This window comes from Phyllostomus discolor, chromosome 12, assembly GCF_004126475.2.
Source record: "Phyllostomus discolor isolate MPI-MPIP mPhyDis1 chromosome 12, mPhyDis1.pri.v3, whole genome shotgun sequence".
Taxonomy (NCBI): Eukaryota; Metazoa; Chordata; class Mammalia; order Chiroptera; family Phyllostomidae; genus Phyllostomus; species Phyllostomus discolor.
In genome coordinates, this window is record NC_040914.2 from 35,651,965 (window position 1) to 35,672,836 (window position 20,872).

The 20,872-nt window shown below is 57.6% G+C and overlaps 1 protein-coding gene across 2 annotated transcripts in view; it reads left to right on the forward strand.

Moving 5' to 3' along the window:
- Positions 1-20,872, forward strand: part of ADAMTS17 (ADAM metallopeptidase with thrombospondin type 1 motif 17) — a 188,851-nt gene that overhangs the window by 143,873 nt on the left and 24,106 nt on the right. For both annotated transcript variants that reach the window (XM_036012953.1, XM_028502431.2), the window contains exons 16-19: positions 3,691-3,771; positions 9,284-9,441; positions 12,237-12,396; positions 13,522-13,657. In XM_036012953.1, the coding sequence (XP_035868846.1) occupies positions 3,691-3,771; positions 9,284-9,441; positions 12,237-12,396; positions 13,522-13,657 (535 nt within the window). The remainder of the gene's footprint in view (positions 1-3,690; positions 3,772-9,283; positions 9,442-12,236; positions 12,397-13,521; positions 13,658-20,872) is intronic.

Here is a 20,872-nt window from a genome sequence, read left to right on the forward strand (position 1 = left end):
ATGTCTTATCACCTTGAAGGGGGAATATCAAAGAGAAACACCATCCCAGGAAGATAAAAAGCAATCACACCGGGCTTTTTGCCCAGTTCCGTGAAACCCTGACCCTTGTCTGAACTCCTCGGGGTCCTCTCACCCGAATACTTGAACCGAGAATCTGGAGCGCACCCACGTGGGGACAGTGCCCACGCCTCCAGGATGTCACTCTCTCGTGTCCTTGGGAAGTCCCAGGGCAGCGACTGGGGATGTGCGCACCCTGAGTGTGGGTTATTTATTACCCTCCGGCCGGTTGGTAGCATCCCAACTTCCAGCAGGTAAGCACCCAGGCAACTCCTGTGCAAAAGGAATCAACTCAGCCCGGCTGTCACACCGCCCAAGCCTCTGGTTGCACCGAACAGCCTGGTGTTTTGAGTCTAGTCATTCGAAAGTTCCGGCATGGTGCATTCATGTCATTCATTAAACTGTTGTTCTTCACATTATTGTGTCTAGCACTAGAAAGGTGACCACTGTCCACACACACCCAGGACAGACCTGGATTGAGGCCCCCACCGGGGGCCGCCCCCCACGGTGACCCAAAGGTTCTGCACCCCTTTGCCTTTTGTTCTCGAAGAGAACCTTCTTAAACAGTCTGTCCTTGGAAGGGGCGGTGGGGGGCCCATTCCCCTGTGAAAGTGGGCAGGTCCCTGTGTCACGCATTTATTGTGGCTGCCCGTGGAGCCCCTGCACCATGCCGGGTCTGAAGGTCCCACAGGGAGACTGGCCGCCGTGCGGCGATGACGTAACATGACATCATCGCGGCTCCCTTCGCCGTGATTAAGCTCCGCGATGCCAGCCCCTGAAGCGTGCGTGTAAACCGATCACCCTGCTGTCTCTGTTCCTCAGTCAAGAACCACCTCTGCACCAAGGTGTCCACCTGTGTGATGGCAAAGGCTGTTCCCAAGTGCTTCTCATGTAAGACCTGCGGGTGTCACGTGTGGTCCCAGCGGTGCAGCGCCTGGTGTGGGGCTCTCGCCTGGCTTGCGTGCTGACGGTATTCTGGGCGGGTCGGTGGGGGTGGGCCGTGCTGCGTGAGGCCGTGTGTGAGCACGAGGGCTGTTTACTGTCTTCATGGAGTCGAGGCCACAGAGCGACTGCCCAAAAGAAAACTCTGGAATAAAACCACGTGTAAAGCTGTGAAAGATAAGGAGTCCCGGGTGGGGGCCAGGCAGAAGCACATCGCTGGGGCAGGTCCGTGTTCCCCTCGCCACACCTGGCACCAGGCCAGAAAATGCCAGGACGTGCCAGGGAGTTCAGCTGCAGGTGGCACTTGCCTGCGTTGGGGTTCCCAGAGTACGGGGCTGGATTCTCCAAAGGGCAGAGGCCACTGGGTAGCACCCTCCTGGTTTTCATGCTGAAGCTCAAGGTCATGGCCTCACTTTGGCCCATCTGCGCCGGTCTCGTCTTCTAACGAGGTGGCCCAGAGCACGAGCCCAGCCCCGTGGGCCTCCCCAGCAAGGGGTCCTCTCTAATTAGACCCAGACAGCCTCCAGGGAAGACAGGGACAGTAATGTCCTCTTGAAGAACTTTTGTAAACGGGCAAAAGTACAAACTTACAGAAAAACCTTTCCAAATATGTTCTGAGTTGATTGTGAACAAAAACTTTGATTTTACATACACACACAGGTATATATGTATTTGATACAACCCAGGGGAAATGTGCAGCCTCAGTTCCCACAGCCAGGGTTTTACCTGTGCTCTATCACTGAGCCTTCCTAGCAAAATGATTTTCTTGCCAAGGAAAGGCTACTAAAAAAAAAAAATGCCACCCCCATACCATCTAAAAAGCAAGTCAACCTGGGAAATTCAAACAAAAACCCTTTCCCAGGAAAATGCGCTCCTAGCCTGGTGGTGTCCATTTTCGGGAGAGCTGGCACCGGTTGAAGGTCAACGTCACTGTGAACTTTGTTCTAACGACTCGTCCTTGAGGCACCAATGGTGTGTTCTGCTAGAACAGCATTGGGAGAAGGCATTGGGTTTACCTGCGCTTCCTGCTGAGACCGGAGTGCGTCCCTCCAGCTGGATTTCTCCCGCTTCGTGGCAGAGACTAGAATGGAAGGTTATTCCAGAGATCGAGTCCTGCTCCCGTACCTAACACTTGACTGTATCCCATGAATTCTTGGCGTAGGTCTCCCCTTCGACCGTAGTTCACACCCAGTCAACGCGGTGGTGTCTGCTTTCTGCCCTGGGGACATCTGGCCTGAGGGACCACAGACGGGGTGCTTTGGGGCTTGGTGGTGACGGGACTCTTTCCTGGTTGTTCTCTGCACCGGCCTTGGGGCAGCCTTTGGGCCCCCGGTCAGAATCGGGGCGCTGGAAAGACGGAGGTGAGTTAGAGATGGCGACCGAGGACACGCCGTGCTGGTCGGGGTTTCCCTCCGTCACCGGTTCCCTCCATGTCGTGATTGGAGAAGCTCGCCTTAGAAAGAAGGGTGGGTGGAGCCCACGCAGGGCAGTGCCGCCCCTGCCCCGTCACCCCAAGGTCAGGTGAAGATGAGCTGAACCCAGTGGGGCACCTGCCCTGAGCTTGCGCTGCTCATCAGCCCCCGCACCCGAGGGTGCGTGAGAAGGGAGAGAGAACCGGTGGCTTTCCAGTGCTGCCCCTCGTGCCAAAGCGAAGCTTAAAAATGGGAGTGGCGAGCATGCATTGGCTGCAAAGATACCTCGGGGAAGGCGGAACCCCGTTGGGGAGGGCGGTACCCCATTGAGGAATAAGGAAAATTAACTCATCTGGACCTTGGCAGTCACGTCCCTCGGCTTGGGTTCTGCAGCCCGGTGATGCAGACCCACACGGGGATGGTCGCCGAGGTGCCCACAGGGCCAGGCCGTGGCGGCAGGAGATGGCCCCGACTCGGGGCCTAGGCAGTCAGTAGTCGTGGCCGAGGGCTGGTCGCTGAGCCCCTGCCGCCATCCAGGGGGGTTTGGGGACAGTCCACACTCCGGTGAGCAGCGGAGGAACTTCCTGTAGGTGAGCGTGTCCAGAGGCGTCCATGCACCCCGCACTCCCCCGGAGGGGCTGTTCGGGCAGAGGTCCAGCTGTCTGGGTGTGCCGGGGCTGCGGTAACCAAGGACCGCAAACCGGGTGACCCACAGAGACGGGCTCTCGGGTGGGGCCGAGGTCTAGGTCTCAGCAGGGTTGGTGCCCTCCAGAGGGTCTGCCCCAGGCCTGTCTCCCAGCTTCCGGTGCTTCGCTGGCCACCCGCGGTGCTCCTGGGCCTGGAGGTGCGACTTCCCAGCCTTTGCTTCGCGTGTCTGCATCATTCTCGCCTGTGTGCTGTGTGCGTGTCCGGGTCCCCTTCTTTCATAAGGACGACTGTCATATTGGATGAGAGGCCCAGCGTACTCCAATATGACCACAACTAATTACATCTGCAGTGACCCTATTTCCAAATAAGGTCACATTCTGAGTACCAGGGGTTAGGACTTCAACAAGTGGATTTGGGGGGTGGATACAGTTCAATCCCTCGGTCATGCAGACGATGCTCTCTGGATTTCGGCAGCCAGGAGATTCTGTCGTATGAGAACACTCCTGTGAGTTGGCTCTTGTCACAGCTGTGACAGTGTGCCGGCTCTGAGTTCACTCCAGGGGCTGTGGGAGAGGGGATTTTGGTGGGAGATGGGGCAGGTGTGGCTCACCTACGTTTTCTGTTACTACAGGTTACATCGAAGCGGCAATCATCCCCGCCGGCGCTCGGAGGATCCGCGTGGTGGAGGACAAACCCGCCCACAGCTTTCTGGGTAACGCAGAAATTATTTGACTCCCCGTGCGTGTCCTGAGAATGGACGTTGGCACAATCAGGCTGGTCATCTGGTTCAGCCTCGTCCCCCCCGGGCCCTTGTCTGGGACTCGCATCGTAGGTGTGAGGTCAGGAGGGATCAGAGCGGGCCAGTGGGTACTGTCACATGGGGATAAGGAGTAGACACCCTCAAGGTGGGGGAGGGTGAAGGGGGGGGGGTCCGTAGGAGCCACCAGCTCTGGACGGGGAGAAGCTGCGAGGACTTGTGTGTGGCAGCACGCAGCCGCCACAGCGACACCGGGAGAGCTCAGAGCAGGCAGGGCCCGGTCAGCCCCGGGGCATCTCCCACCCGCAGGGAGCACCTGGAGGCTGTCCGTGGCTCTGGGCATGACTCCTCGATCTAATGGGAACCCAGAGAACCCTGCCTTCCACTGAGCGCCGTGTCCCCCGGATTCCTAATGGTGAACTCCATTGACCTCCGACCCTGAAGTCTTTCTGTGGAAGAACTGGCTTCCATTCCAGAACCACGCTTACAGCCTCAGAGGAATTGTTCGTTTGAACCCCTTGTTGGCCACAGCGACCCTCTGAGTGCAGCCTAAGGTCACCTCCCAGCCTGCATGTGGGCCCCAGAAAAGGTCTCCCTGGCACGTGAACACCAGGGGAGTGTGAGAGCCGGGTGCCCAGGGGGCTGCCTCTGCCCTTAGCTCAGCGGCACGGGGCATGCTGTGACCCGTGTCCTCCCGGCGGCCTTCCCCCCGCCACCATGTTCTTGTCTGGGGTTGGATTTCAAATGGGCAGTGGCTGGCAGCCTAGCCAGGTAGCCCCCCTCTTGAGCTTGCCCATGTTATAGCCTCTCGGTCTTTGTGTCAGGGTGCTCTCTGAGGTTGTTTAAAGTGGGTGAGACACGACCTCTCTCTGGCTTCAGACTGAAGAGTGAAGTTAGTTTGGCCAAAATGGAGTTACTCATGAAATGCTTTTATCACTGAGTTTTATTTATGTATTTACTTTTGTAAAGTGTTTTATTTATTTATTTTTTGGGGGGAGGGAGGGAGAAAGAGAGGAAGAGATACATCAATGTGTGGTTGCCTCTCGTGCGCCCCCTACTGGGGACCTGGCCCAGCAACCCAGGCATGTGCCCTGACTGGGAATCGAACCGGCAACCCTTTGGTTCACAGCTGACACGCAATCCACTGAGCCACACCAGCCAGGGACTTACCGCTGATTTTTTTTTAAAGTGTCTTTGGCAGCATCCCTGCCTTCGTAGACTGCACGAAACGATCTGAGTCTTTCTCTGAAACGGTGTCTGCTTCGCAGCCTAATGGGACAGACACAAACCCGTCCTCTGCCTGGCAAGTCTACCGTGAGGGCCATCGTCCCATTCTGTGAGAACCAGGAGCCACTTTCGGACACTAAAATAGTGACCCTCATGCACCTGCCCTGGGGAAAAAGCCGGGAGTGGGGACGGGAGCTCCTGTTTGTAGGTGGCCACCCTGGGGCTCACCAGTAAATAGGGCCCCGGGCAGCCTGGTCCCCAGCGCTGCCGCCCTCGCAGCTGCCGCCTCCCCAAGGCTGTGGCGTCCACGCTGGTCTCCAGCAGCCCCGTGGCTTTGCCCACCCCCCTGCTGTGGACTTCGTCCCCATCTAGCCTGCATCCTTGGCAGCTGTCCCGGCTGTCACTGTGCAGATGAGACAGTGCCTGCAGGTGCCTTCTAAAGGGAGCGCCGGCCCCTGTGCCACCCCTGTCCTCCTTCTGCCCACCTAAGGGATTTGGCCCACGTCACCAGCATGGGTGTCGGAAGCCCCGTCCTCTGGGGTTACCCCCGAAATTTACCTTACCGGCTGGTTCATTGGCCCTCCCCAACCTGCAAATGATGCCTCTGCTCCCCGGAGGGGACCGTGGGCCTCCGAGGGAGGCTGATATCCCCTCTGACCCTCATCTTATTGAAAAAAAAAAAAAATCACGATGCCAGTGTCCTGGGAGCTGCTGGCTCAGATCCCAGGTCGGCTCACTGGTTCCTCCACGAAGCAGGCACCCCGACAAGCCAGTCCCTCGGCCTCCGGCCCCAGCTTCTGAGATGTCCCAGCACACTCCTCACCGGCCCCCCGGCCCTGGGTGTCAGGCAGAAGGGGAGCATCCTTTCCACTTCTCGGGGGGCAGTGTGAAGTGGACAGAGGATGTCAGAGTCCTTCCGATAGCTCGGCTTGTAGTTCCGACAGGAAACGAGCTTTTCAACGGGAAACTGTCAGGGCCAACGAGGACAGGAGTGTGGCGGCTGCAGGGGGAGCTGCCTCCCGGACGGTCCCTCTCAGCTCCCGAGGCCGGAGGGCCCCACGCGCACTGACCTGCCTGCTCCGCTCTGCACACCTGCCCCCTGGGCCCCCAGATGTGCTGCTCTGCCCGGTTTCCCAAGGAGGAAACCACGACTCCAGGGGTTCAGTAGCTCGTCCAAGCTCCTCATTTCATCTGGGTCTGCTGGAACTCATGGGACCTCCCAGAGTCGCCCTGGCACTTTCGGTCATGGCCAGAGATGGACAGATAAGGACAGCCTTTCACTGCCCGTCACTGCTACTTCCTGGGCAGGGTTTGCAGGAGCAAGCCTCCAACATGAGGAGATCAGTGCCTCCCAGTTTCCAGGAAGCAGGGGACCTCCCTGGGAGGTTGGAGCGTGCCTGGGTCCCCTCATCCTACCCCCCAGGCATAGTCCCAGAATTCCAGGGCCTGGCGTGCGCCCCGGGGCAAGCCCCGAGGTGTTCCATGCTCGGTACGTGTCTCTAGTCAGTTCCAGCCAGCCCCGTTTGCACTCGGGGCCGGGTGCCCTGGAAGGCGAGGCCCCTGCAACCCGGAGTCACTCTCACGTGTGCCGCAAGCAGTTCCTGAAGAATTCCACCCCACCTACCTCCAGCCCACGCGGCCTGGCTCTCTGCACGAAGCCACCTGGAACAGGAAATGCCTCTGCAGTTTGCCTCCGCAGCTGAGAACAGTGCTGGCCGGGCTCCGAGTGGAAATGAAAGGAGCTGACTCCGTGCCAGGATTAGAAGTGGGTTGACCGTGGGTCAGACCTTCCAGCGGAACCCGAGAGGGAGAGAGACAAAAAGAGCCCGCTTGCCTCCGCGCAGCGCACCGTGCAGGGGGAGGCTCTGCGGACGGGCCAGGCCTCCTGTGCGGGCCTCCGGCCAGCTGCTGTCCCGAGGGGCTGTGCACCCCCCTTGTGCGTCCCCCCTCCCTCGCTGCCCAGAATGGCTCATGATCTTCCCCCACACAGTGCCCGGAAGTCCAGGGACAATGCGTAATAAATATGCACAGGGAGAAAGAAGAGCCCGGGATGGAAACTTGGGCACGTTCCGGCCCACTGAGGTGTTGTCTGTCCCAGGAGCGAGGGACAGCAGGGACCCACGCTGGTCCCCGGGGCAGCCTCGCTGGCCGTTGAGAGCCTTCTCGTGGCTTCTCGGCAAACTGCACGGAAGCACCCAGCCTCCGACCCAGGTGGAGCCGGGCAGTTCTCCCCATTGGTCAGAGCTCCAGGTGCCACCGGCGGAGTCGAGTCCCTCCGGAACCCCCTTCCCTCTGAGCTCCACGGCCCGCCTGTTCGACCGAAGCATCGGTAACTCTCTTCCTAGCCCCAGTTAAGTGTCCAGGTCTGGAACTCGTGATTTTACGTGCACACTGACCTCAGAAGGCGTGCAGACAGAGGGAAGTTGTACGTAATACCCACTGGTGCCCGGATCGAGAGGTTGTGGGAACGTGTGTGGCCCAAACTTACTTCCTTTGGGGGCGTTCTTTAAGAAGAGAACATAGCGTTGTGGACAGGCCTTGGAAAGGACTCACACCCGTGATGGGCCCTGGAGCCTGTTCTCCCCCGGCGCTCTCGCTCCGGGCGGGGGGGCGGGGGTGAGGCTGCCCCGGGAGGACCTGGAGGTGAAGTGCGTCCTCCCCACAGGGACCCCACAGAGCAGTGTCTCACTGGACTTCCCCCTGAACCATTGTACTCACTGCTAAGCATGGTCTTCCAGTGTCCAAGGAATCTCTGAGGCTGGAGCCTCGCCCTTTCGAAGGAGTGCCAGGCGTGAATTCCAGTTTGAGTGGGGAGTTCCGATTTCTCAGCATGGATCACAGCACCCTGCAAAGTTTGAATCTTGCTCACTAAACACTTCCACCAAAGGCATCGGCTTGAAGCAATCCGCATGCTTCTTAGAACCGCTGATCTCCGATGTTTAGCCGGCTCTGGGGGTTCCTTCCCCTTGCAAAATGTGTGAAGGGCTGTCGTGGCGATGGAACTCTCCTGAGAAAGGGGCGCTGGCTCTCAGATGTGGGGGGGCCGAGGGGCCACCAAAAAGCTGCATTTGCAGAGCCTCTGTGGAGGCGGCCAGAAGCAGGGCCCGGACAAACATGCGACCTTTATTCGTTCTGAGGCCATGAGAGCTGCCCCCACCCCTGCTAGCACATGCCTTCCCCCCAGAGCTGTGACAGTGGGGAGGTTTCACCAACTCAGCAGCGCCAGACCAGGGCCTCAGAGCAAAGCCGGGCGCCGCCAGAGCTCGCAGGAATGCTGTGACGGCCAATTCTTTTGCTTGTGGCCTGTCCGAGTGCGGTCGATTCTCTGTCTCTCCCAACTCGTTTCGCCCGGAGCAGAGTAAGCGGGCCAAGTGCGAGGCCGAGGCCCACGGAGCTGCCGTGTGGGAGCCCCCGCCACCCCAGGCCCATCCCTATCTGTGGGCAGCTGGGCTTCCCAGACTCTAATAGAATCATGTCATTTTTCCTTTTTAAAAACTAATTTATTTTCCAAATGCACTGGGCATTCGGCATTGTATTAGTTTCTGGTGTGCAACACAGCGATTAGACATTTACGTACCTCACAGAGGGATCACCCCGATGTGTCCAGCACCCACCTGGCCCACAGTTGTTACAATGGTGTTGACTGCACTCCCTGTGCGGTGGTGGTTCTCCACATCCCCACGGCTGGTTTTATGAATGGCAGTCAGCACTACTCAAGAGTGACGCTTATTTCATGAAGGAACGTGCACTTGATGAACGTAGGCGTGTTGAATCCTTGGGTGTTGGAGTCAGGCCGCCCTCCTTGCCTGGAAGCCCCAGGGAGGTAACTGTAAAATGAACCCCTGAGTTTTGCTAAAGCAGCAAAATGTGTTTTGTAGCCTCGGACCCGTTAACATAGAATTTGTTCGTCGGGCAGAGGACTGTCTAAGTTCAATGAAATGGGCCTGGCCCCGGCTGCCCTTCCCCGGACCCTCAGCGTGAGTCCAGGCTGGAACAGGCAGCCCACCCAAGGCGGGTCCCCAGCCGCTCTCCCTGTGTCCTGTGGTGGGTCGTGAGGCGTCTGCTCCCTGCAAGCGAGGCTTCCGCTCTCGGTCCAGAGGAAGCGCGCCTTCCCCCGCTTCCTGTCCCCCCCCCCCCCCGAGGGTGGGGAGGCCTCTGCCGGCCACTCGGCACACCCAGATTGTTCCCCGCAAGGACGGCCGGGCCCTCCTGACACCCCGGTGTCGCGTCTTCTCCCCAGCCCTCAAGGACTCCAGCAAGAGGTCCATCAACAGCGACTGGAAGATCGAGCTGCCGGGCGAGTTCCAGATCGCAGGCACGACCGTGCGCTACGTGCGCAGGGGCCTGTGGGAGAAGATCTCCGCCAAGGGGCCGACCAAGATCCCGCTGCACCTCATGGTAACTCGCTGCGCTTTCCTGTTTGTCCTGAGACCGAGGTTGGAGGGCCCCCCGCCACCTGACCCCCTGCCATCGACTTCTTCCCTGGGGCCTCGGGTGGCAGGAAGTTGCATCTGGTTTCCCGGGGTGTGACCGGCCACCTGCAGCTCCAGCCTCTCTCTGGAGCTTCCCTCCTCTGATCCCTCCGCGGCCTGCTGCAGAACACTCCCCTCTCCACACCCTGCCCGCCTCCTCCCTGGCAGAGCTCCAACCTGCTTCCCAAAGGGACTGCCTCCGGGGGGGGGGGGGGGGGGGGACCCGCTTGGCCACGTGGGACCCGGCGGCGTGAAGGAAAGGGACCCGCTCAGAGTCTGAGTTTTTGTATCAGGTGGCACAGATCTGCCCCCGCGGCTCGCCGGTCCACATTGGAAATTACCTTCTGGACATGAGCTGGGGGCTCCATTTCCTTCTAAACCAGCATCGCTCAGATTTTCCAAACTTGGCTCGCAGCAAGCGTCAGGTGGGGGGCTGGGAGGGAGAGCCGGGTTCTGTGGGAATAGTGAGTGACTCCCAGGGTGGTCTCCAGAAACCCGTGTGGGCAGGTGCGGCCAGAGTGTCCTGTCTAAGGGTCAGGGAGGACTCCTGCAGACTGAGGGAGCGCCCACCTAGGCATCGCTGTGAGGATATGTGTCGAACATCTCCAGGGGAGATGGGGCCCGGGAGTCCTCCCAGCTGACCTCTGACAGCTCGCTGTGACAGACCCCGGGCCTCCCTCTGAAGAACGGGCTTCGTGGCAGCTTGTGCCTCTCTGATCAGAGTGCAGTTCGTCCTCAGTCTCTGCTGGGAAGTCCTTCCCCCCATTGATTTGTGGTCCCTGGCCACCTCCCAGGGAATCTCCTAAGGAAACAGCTCTGCCGTGAGCCCTGGCACCCAATGCAGCGTCACCCACAGAGGGTGCAAAGCAGGCTGGCTTCCGTGCACAACATAAACTGCCTGGAAGTCGGTCACTGCAAACCCTCAGCCCACTGACTCTGCAGGTACAGCCTTGCAAGGTGGTGTCCAGGGCCCCGGGACCTGGACTCAAGCCACTTCTCCATGATACGATTGTTCCCTAGTCTGTCATTGGAGCGAGCCCTCCTCTCCTGACTGAACAGCAGTCACATGCAGAGGGGCTACCGGAGGGAGCAAAGGACAAGATGAGACTCTCACCAAAACATCTCCTGTTAGCCCCTGCATTTGCTTTCTCCAGCAGACGCCCAGATGGGTCTGCTTCCCGTCCTTTCTGAAAGCCTTCTTGCACCGAGTGAACTGTCAGCCAGCTCTCGGGGGGGGGGGGGGGGGAGCCGGCACCAAGGCAGCCCAGGTCCCCGCCCTCTTTAATGCGGATTGCTGCTCTGTCGTGAAATAAATATTGTTATGTGCAGCTTTGACACCTAGACCCGAGAGGTGCCCCTCTGGCGGTGTGTAGTCATTGTCCCCAAACCCAAATGCACGCGGTGCTCTGCAGGGTCCGGGGCGCCGGTGGAGCTACGGGGACCCGCCTTTGGAACCAGCCATGCACGGGCACGCAGATTGCACATGGCTGCAAAATTGCACGAAATTGGTTTCATCTGGATTCTCCATTCATCGGTCTTATTCCCATACTGAGATAATAAAGATCTCTTTTAAAGGGTTTTCTTTTTAAAAGAAAAAAAAAAACACTGAAGGCATGTTTCCAAATGCGTTCCTGCAAGTCTGTTTCTTGGAGAAGTGCCTGTTTATGCTCTCTGGGCAGCTCTTAGGGCCCCGCCCCCCACCCCACGCTCAAGCCCCTGGAGGGCTGCAAGACCCTCAGGAGGGAAGATGGCTCCCACCTCTGGCACTTCCCACCTGGCCTTCCCCATGTCAGGTCAGGTGTGCCCTGCACGTCTGCTGTTAGCTCCTGCTGCCCTTCTCCCGGGCCTCCCGGTCAGGAAGTGGACTTGCTAGCTGATTCGATGCAGGAGGACCCACCGGTCCCAAGCCAAGCATGAGGACCCATCCCCCACGGCCAGGCTCTCCCACGAGCCGTGCTCTGCATCATTCATGTGCACCGTGTGCGTGCAGATCAAGCCAGGAGAGCACCTCTGTCCTCACATGGCTTGTCGCCTGCATCACCAGACAGAGTGGGCTCATCCCCATGCTCACTCAGCAGGAGCTCAGACCCACTGTCCCCATGGTGCAGGGCAGCTGCTCCCCACCTCCCACCCCTGGTTCTATGCCCTGAGCCAGGCCTCCACCACACCGTGGGCTCTTCATCCTCCTTGCTCCCCTGCAGTGGGAAGGCTCCCGCGGCCTTGGATCCCAAACAGACACCCCAAGGCTCCCCCTCAGTGGGCCGTGTTTGCCCTTGAGCCTGCCTTACACGGTGACATTCATTCTCAAAGACGTGGAGCAACCCCACCTGCTCAGGTGCCCTTTTAGGTAAAAGCAGTCTGTTCATGTCTCGCTTGCCGGCAGGGGCACAGCTGCATGGGTGAGTTGTGGGAGCCGGTACTTTTCTCCTCGTGTGACGTACGGTTACACAAACTTGCTCATCCCCAAATTCCTCTTCTGCCTCGGTCCTCTCCCCAGTGAGAGAGCGCAGAACTCTCTGCTGATGGTTCACATGCGTTTCGTCCAGAGTTGAGTACACGTGGAGCCCAACGCTGAAGTAAAGGAGCACCCTGAGGTGGGGCCTGTTTTGAAACCCAGTGCCCACCGGCAGGGAGATGGCGCGGTGTGGCTCACTGTGCATGTTCAGGAACCTGGGGCTCTTGCAGGATTTGGAAACGCCTTTTCTCTTGCGACCCATCCAGGTATTGTTGTTTCATGACCAAAACTACGGCATTCATTACGAGTACACCATTCCCGTCAACGGCACTGCCGAGAACCAGAGCGAGCCGGAGAAACCCCAGGACTCTCTGTTCATCTGGACACACAGCGGCTGGGAGGGCTGCAGCGTGCACTGTGGAGGAGGTGAGCGTCGGGGTCTCGGGGCCACAGCGGTGGGGCTGTGCTGGAGGAAGGAGACGTGAGTTTGGGGCATTCTGTGGCCGGTGCTTGGAGCATGGGACAGGCTGGCCACATAATCAGTGTTTCCACGGGAACCAAACCATGTCCCGCTGCAGGTCTCTGTGCAAAACTCTTGGACAGAATCTCCTACTTGGGGGAGCAGTCCCCACGTGGCTGCTCTGCCTGTAGCACGGGGCCCTCCCACCCTGATCTGTGAGTCAGGGTCTGGCCGAGGTCCGGCTATGTCCCAGGTATGACAAGTGACCCCATTGCTGCTTGGTGGAGGGGCACCTGAAGATGTTTTGCTTCCAGATATGCTTTCCTCTCTGCCACAGTGACCCCACTCCAGGGTGCAGGGAAGAGCAAAAGGCCTGAGAGTCCAGGGACCCATTCAGGGCTGAGTCCTGGCTTCCCCACCTGCTGCCATATTTTAGGTTCCCTTCCCTCTGTATTTCCTGGGTGGTCAGCCCCCTGCTATCCCCCAGTACAATGTCCTTTGTCACTCTGATGCACTGGACACACAGTGGAGTCCTGGGAGGTGGGGCACAGATTGGGATGGACGAGGAAAGGGTGGCCTGGACCCTGGAGTGCCACCCCAGCGAGTGGGAAGGCAGGGTGGACACCGGACGTGGCTCACCCATACCCAACATCTAGGATGACGACAACCCCATTTTTTAAAAAATCTTGCCCGAGGACACTTTTTCATTGCTTTTTAAACTGAGAGGAAGGGAGAGAGAGAGAGAAGCATCAGTTGGTAAACTTTAAACATCAAATGAACAGACATAGAGGTTGGCAATCGTTGAAGAAACCGAAGACCGAGATCAGAACCTGGGCCTCTGTGATACAGCCAATCTGAGGGCTCGCCTCTTTCGTATCCTGTTCTAGAACTTCCCTCCTACCCCACCCTGCCCTTACCACGTCTCACACGTCCTCCTCACGAAGACTAGAGCTCCCTGTCCCTGGCAGCAGTCAGCTGCATGACTGACTGATCAAACCAGGCGCGGGAGCGCTTCTCTGTACGCGAGAATGAGTGCCCTTTCGAGGCGCGTGCAGCCGCAGCCTCTCAGCCTCCTGGGGTTTGGTTTCCAGGGGAACGCAGGACCGTCGTGTCCTGCACGCGGATTGTGAACAAGACCACGACTCTGGTAAATGACAGCGACTGCCCGTCCGCCAGCCGGCCGGAGCCGCAGGTCCGAAGGTGCAACTCACACCCATGCCAGTCCCGGTAAGGAGCTGGGCCCGCGCACGGGGGCCCTCCGGAGAGGGGGCGGTGATGCCCGTGCGTCAAGGGGCGGGGCGGACACGCAGTCATGGCCGCAGCACCGCTCCAGGCCACGTGCCCTCATCGTGGCCGAGGGGTTCGTGCGTGCTCGGAGTGCTGAATTTCTGGGCACCGGGCCGGAGCTGTGACAGAAATGCACGCACCTCGCTGGAGAACCCATCACGGGGAAGCACTGCCAACTGGTGCGTGTTGCGCTGCCCGTGTTCAGCGTGAGAATGTGAGTACACGTGCGCACCGGTTACTGCGCATGCTCGGCCTGCTTCAGGAGCTGAAATGGAAGTAGTGGGCATGGATCTTGGGTTTCGTGGTTCGGGATCCTTCAGGCGCCCCCGTTCAGCATTCTGCCCCGGGACACATGTGCCCGGGAGTGAGTTCTCTGTGGCGTCAGCGGAGAGGAGTCGTGTGGAACTCGGCCTCCAGGGGGAGACCTTCTCTCCAGTCCGACGTCAGCAGGACTTCGCTGCAGCCTCGCCTCCGTCTGGTCCTGCGAGGTCACCCTGGCCTCCTGTCGCATTCTGGGTTGGGGTGCTTGGTCTTGGCTCTGTGCTTCTGTGGGTCAGGTGGAGGTGTGTGCGCCTTTGTAGAGAGACCGGACTTTTGACATGGCAGTTTTGTTTCTCCTGTTTGTTTGTTTCTTTTTGCTCAACTTGTGCCTGCTACCAAAGTTTCACAGAGCATTTGGTTTTTGCACCAATGCCCTGCACTTTGTCAAAGTTGTAAAATGGGTGTGAAGGGGGAAGGCGGGCAGGAGAGTAAGAAGGGGCGGTTTGTTCTGACGATTTGCCATGCCCCTTGGCAAAGGACGTAATTCTACCCAAACGCTGAAGGGCACGAGGAACTGCTCGTTTTGGGAGGCCTTCCTGAGCATCTTGGGTATGACAGCCATCCCACATCAACCCATCAATCAATCAGTCAGTCAATCACAGAGGACTTGCCACTGTGGAGACTGAAAGATTTGACCAGCCACCATCTCTTCTCTTGAAAGCAGAGACAGTCTGGCTCTCAGATAGGGTGGGAAAGCAGGGCAAGTGAGTCTAGAAGAGGAGAGGTCAGCATGGGTTCAAGGGCATGGACAAGCGAGAGAGATCACAGGCACTGATTCAAGAATCATATTTCTTGAACCAGTGTGGCTCAGTGGGTGGGGCGTTGTCCCGTAAAACGAAAGGTCACCGGTTCGATTCCTGGTCAGGGCACATGCCTGGGTTGCAGGTTTGGTCCAACAGCAGATTGCAGATGGAAAAAAAAAACTGTGAACTTGAAGACAGGAGAGTAGAAATGACCCAGTCTGGAAAATGGAAAGAAAAGATTGTTGACAATGACAGAGGCTCAGTGACCTGTGGGTCACTGCCAACCATTCTCACATGAGCGTCATTGGAATCACAGAAGAAGAGAAGGAAGGGGGAACAGAAAACAATAAAGACATGATGACCCCGAGTGTCCCGGATGGAGTGAACGGTGGGAGCGAGGCCGCCGGGTGGCCCTCGGAGTGTCTCTGCTGGAGTCCAGATGAGTTCAGAGCTCCGTCACACCGCCCTCCGACTCCACCAGCTGGGCCGACGTGGCGCCTTCACGATTCTGCCACCCACACATCCTCCAGGAGTGGACTTCGTGGCGCTAGTGAACTGACCAGAAAACCATGTAGAAAACACCGACGGGAGAAGCCGCCCGAGCAAGCTAGAGGTAGCAGAGGGGCAGACTCTGTAAGCCGGCGCCGCGGTGCCGCCCCAAGCCTGGGTGAGGCACGTGCGTTTGGCACCAGCAGGCTCCCGGAGCGTTCCGGCAGACCCCAGGCTCGCCGTCGCACCGCCTTTGGACGCACGTCCAAGCCGAGCACACGTCAGACTACCGGTGACTTCAGAAGCACGTTCTTTGCATCTCCTCAGAACGAGGCCCAGCAGACTTTACCGAGGGCTCGATAGTACGTCTCTTTGGCTTAGCGGGCCACACGTGGTCTCTGATGTCTGCCGTTCTTTGTTTTGTTTTATCACCCCTTTAAAAAGCGTGAAAGCCGCCCTTCGCCTCTGGTCTGCCCAGATACAACCTCCAGGCCAGTCTGGGCCTCGGGTGATGGTTCTGGGTTATTACGTGCCCTTGCTCTGCCCTCGGAGACACTGAGACCACGGCTCTGAAGGCCCTACCTCCCGGGACACATCCCCTTGTTATGCATGTTGTTACCTGGAGGCCCTGTTTTTGGCCCAGTCGCTCAGCACTTGTTCAAAAAGCACCCAGTCCACCCCTGAGCACCCAGCCCAGCACCGGCACTCTCGTTCACTGCACGTGCGTCTGCAGAGCACCTGCCCCGGGCCCTGGTCTCCACACCCAGGTGCGCAGGCGTGGGAGAGACAAGGCCTTCGCTCTCGGGTCACTGGGCAGATACTCATTTTCTCCCTGCCCGCCACACTCCTTCGTGCCCCACTGCTCTCCTGACCCCGTAAAATTGTATGGATCCACCGGAAAGAATGAGCGGAACTGGGCAGAGCAGAAGAGAAGATGAATTTGATAGGAGAGAAGGCAGCACCTACTGTTAGCCCCAGAGTCCAGAAGAGAAATGCCGGGATTCCTGCCCCAGGCTGGTTCTGTGTGTTGGTGTCTTTATTTCCGACCCTCTGGCTTGGTGCTGTTTCTCTTTCTCCTTTGCTTTGATTATATATATATATATATATATATATATATATATATATATATATATATATATGTATATATATATTTATTTTCTAATTACAGTGGACGCTCACTATTGCTTTCATTGTGGGCTCTCGGCCCAGTGGCTAGACTTTTATACAACTCACAAAGGGAACCCCCTGAAGGGACCCAGGAGAATGAGGGCCCGTCAAAGAGCAGTGACCGTGTGGCCAGGGGAATGCTTGAAATGATTTCACAGCGTTTGTAGACCCCGGTTGTATCTGCTCACACACTCACACACGTGTGCATGCACCGTATACACGACCCCGACGGAGCCAGCTTGACTCAAGAAGCCGACCTGCGTGTCCCGTGGCATCCGACAGAGTGGAGGGGCCTGTCTGTGTGTGACTGTCACCCTCTGACCTTTAAAACGACCCCGTTGCCCATCCAGTTCCCGGCAGCTCCCCCGCTCCCTCCCTGATGGCACACCCCGTGCACCTCTTCGTTCCAATCCGGCCCCTGGCCCCACGGAGGCGTCTCCTGAGCCCTGCCTCGACCACATGGAACCTGAACATCGACACACACGGTGTGCATGGCCAGGCTCCAGCATCCCGAACACCAACGCAAACACGTCAGCAGACCTGGCCCCGACGTCAGCAGCAGAGGCAGAAATCGCAGGTCGGCACAGCTGTTACGACTGCGGCCAGCAGCCCTCACCTTGCTGACCACGGTCTGCAAGGAGGAGCCCTCCCCCCACCCATGACCCCATCATCCGGCATCAGAAGAGGAGCCCTGCGTGCCAGCCCCCCGAGACCCAGTCCCGGGGAGTCCTGGCGCGAGGCACCGGCGAGCGACAGCGGCGCGGGCCCGCGCTGGAACACGGGGCGCCGCCTCGGCAGAGTGAATGCTTCTGCAGTCTTTCAGAGCTCGCTGGCCACTGGGAAAGTTAATTCCGAGCTATTAGATGTTTCCCCGTAGCATTTACGGCTTGAACGTCTTCCAGGAAGCACACGCTGTGCTGCAGATTGAATGAGGGTGATTCAGAAAAGAATATTAAATATCGTCCTGGCAAGGGCACTGAATCGTCATCTGTAAGGAAGCGTATTTGGATTTCAAATTGGTCCTCTTTGCTCAAATATCTTAACCAGGTTTGCCTTGTTTGGGGCTGACATTGAATGGAATCCCGTATGTTTTTATGAAAGCATGTGCACGTGCGTGTGTGTGTGTGTGTGTGTGTGTGAGAGAGAGAGAGAGAGAGAGAGAGAGAGAGAGAGATTGAGACTTAAGAATGAAGCCTAGACCGTGTTGCTTTTTACCAGCGGAAAAGGTGTTATTTAATCCATTTCTAGGCAGTCTGAAACTTAAGGCTTTTCTTCCCTGCTCTCCTGTAACATAGAACAGGGAAAGTTCATTGTGAGTCCTCTGTCTACCGCGCCCTGGCTGCGGGAGGCCACAGGAAGCTGCCCTTGGCCTTGCCCCTGTCCTCATCCTGCAGAACAGGAGCCTGAGACTCAGGGCCGACCCCGGCGGGAAGGGCACAGCCGGGAGCCGTCCGTCCCCACGGGCCAACAGCGACAGCCCAGCTGTCCTCAGAGTGGCTCCCTCTCTCAGGTTTAGCCTCTCTCCAAACAGCCAGGCGTGCGGCCGCAGGTCTGGGATTCAGGGCCCCCACCCCCGCCCCGCAGGCCACGGGAGATGCAGAAAGAGTGCCCGAGGGAACAAACGTTGGGCCGCAGCCTTGGTGTGTCCCACACCTACCTCGCTGATGGCATGTGAACAGGGAGGAGAAGTGTTGTCGAGTTCCAGATTTTTATTCCGACACGACCCAAATCCCAGAACCTCCCTTGTATTTAAGTAGTAAAGTTTTGAAGCCTTTCCTTACTGGTCTAAGTTAGGGAACATTCTAGACGGAGAAAGAAAGAGCATTTCGGAGTGGTCTGGAGTTTTAAAACTCTGTTTTCTTCTTTTCCTCCCTGCTGAGCACTTTGATTGCGTGCACCTCTCTCCCCTCGGTCATTACAGAGCATGAGAAAACTCCCGGGTACCGTCTTCACAGGTAACGTTTTTCCCAGGTTAACGAAGTGCTCCTGTTGAGAAATGCTTTGCATGGAGACCCTGAGGCCAGTTAAGAGGTCCTGTTTTCTGGAATTTTCTCAGTAATAAAACATAAACCGCATGGCGCCCTCGATGTTTGCATGTGGTTTTTGTGTCGCCATCACAGGAAAAGACACGTGAATGGAAAGGTTGAAACTCAGTCCGAGGAACAAAAGCAGAAACGATCACAGTGGTCTGGGATTCTTAATTCTGGGGGTGGGGGAACACCACATGTGGGAGGAATGGCTGTGCAGAGCAGGTGGACAATGAAGGACTCCTACCTTGTGGAAGTCCTAGGGATGTTTCAGAAGTGAGAACAGGATGTGCTTGATGGAAGGAAGCCTCCCAAAATAGCCCGTCCCCCGGGGAGGCTGGTAAGGTCCACTGCTGCCTGGCTCTCTTCCAGGAATGAACGGGCCCCAGACAGGGGCAATGTGTCCTGGAGAAGGAATGCACTTTTCTTTGTACAGGTGTGCATTTCCATACAAAGAAAGCAAAAAGATGGAAAAGGTACACCATCCAAATAGAAAAGCAAGCATGCCTAGACAAATGCCAAATAAAATAGATTTTAAAACAAACAAACAAAAAGTTGCCAGAGATTAAAAAGGAACATGTTATCATGAGAGGAGGGCAATCCAGCAAAGACAGAACAATGATAAACGTGTATGGACCTAATAACAGAGCCCTGAAATCCACAGAGCAAAGTCTGACAGAGTGGGAAGAAAAATCGCAGTGGCTGTCACTCTCAGCTCTCAGTGACAGGTTTTTCAAACTAGAAGGAAGACCAGCAAGGAAGCGCAAGCCCGGAGCAGCACTGTGAACCCTCGAGCCCTGCTGGGTGTCTGCAAAGCCCTCCCGCCAGCAGCGGTGTGGACACATGCCGTGTTCTCCAGGACAGACCATCTTACACGCGTTAAAGGAGCAACCTAATGCAAAGTGTGTTCTCTGATCATCGTGGAATGAAATTCCTCTGACTGTACTGGAGTAAAAGCCGACAGAGGACATTTTGGCAGGTTCCCACCGGAGCCCAGGTGTCTCAGCACACAGAGGAAGCTCAGGGCAGTCAGGGGCCTCGGCTGGAATGTTTGCAGGGTCCCCTGTCAAACCAGCGTCATCGGGTCTCGTGTTCACAGCCACCTTCCGTCCTCTGTTCTCCCACAGTGAAGGGCTGGCTCTCTCCCTGAGCCTCTGATTGTGTTTCTCAGGTCAGGGAGTTTGACAGGCTCAGTGAGTCACCCTGTCGTTGGCCCTGTCTGAGCTGGCTTTGGCCTTCTTGTGTCCTCCATGCCTGTCCTCTGTAGGGCTTACTAGTGACCTGTGTGTGTCCAGCATGGTTGCCGTTCCCCCAAACACAGGCGAAAGAGGCTGAAAGCCCTTCTCCCCAGGCTGGCTGTCATTCTGTGGCTCACAAAAATGCCACCCGCTGGCATCACATTGGAGGGGCCGCCACCCCGCAAGGTGGACTGCTCAGGTGACCCTATGCCTCCATAGGAAAAATCCACTCCATTGCCCTCTCCCTCCCACTGAAGGGACAGTTAAGTGTGGTGGGAGTCAGGAGACCATCCCCCTATCCCGGGGTAGCTCGTGACCTGGCTGCAAATGGGACTCCTGACCCGCCAGCTTGCCGTGTGCTAAGGAGCCTTGGTGGTAGCCTGGAAATGCAAAGGAGGTGCCCGGGGACCACCGACTTCTAGCGCTCACTGTGCCCTGTCTTTATCTGAAGCGAAATGCTAGATTCAAGAAACATGGCCATCCAGGTTCTTTGGTTCCCAAGCGACAGGACCTGAATCTAGAAACGTCCCAAAAAGATGAGAGAAGATCAGAAATGCAGAAAGGACGTGGAGTAGCTCCCCAAAATTAAAGAGGTGCTGGGAAGCAACTCTGCAGGGGACCTGGGGGCTAGCCCCAGCGGACAGACGTCGCAGGCTCCCGGAGAGGGTCTGACCGGCCTGGCCTGGCTCACGCCCTGTGCGGGAAAACTGAGGCGTTCTCCCTGGAAGGAGGAAGGCAACACTGGGCCGGCGAGTACAGCAGACACCTCGGACACGGAGAGGCACGCTGACATCGCCACCGAACGTAGACTGAGAGAGAGCACCCACGGGTGCTGTCCAGCCGGGGTGAGATCCGGCCAGTCTGCGAGCAGGGGGCTACTGTCCTGGAAAATGCCTGGATGCTGGTAGGAAAGGCAATCCGGTGGAAATGTTGCTCTTGGATGTGAACCTTCAGCATCGGCTGCTGTGTGCTTCTCAAGGCTTGAGAGTTCCCCCTCACCCCAAACTCTTGGTGACTAGTGTGGTACAACCTGTGACCAAACCTCGGCTTCTGGTTCGTCACACCCCCAGATCATCCGAACTCGAGTGCCGCTTCCTGGGGCGTGCGTGACCGGATCAGGCGTCCTGGTGGGAGAGAAGTGTCGCTGTGTCCAGTGATGTCATCAGCTGC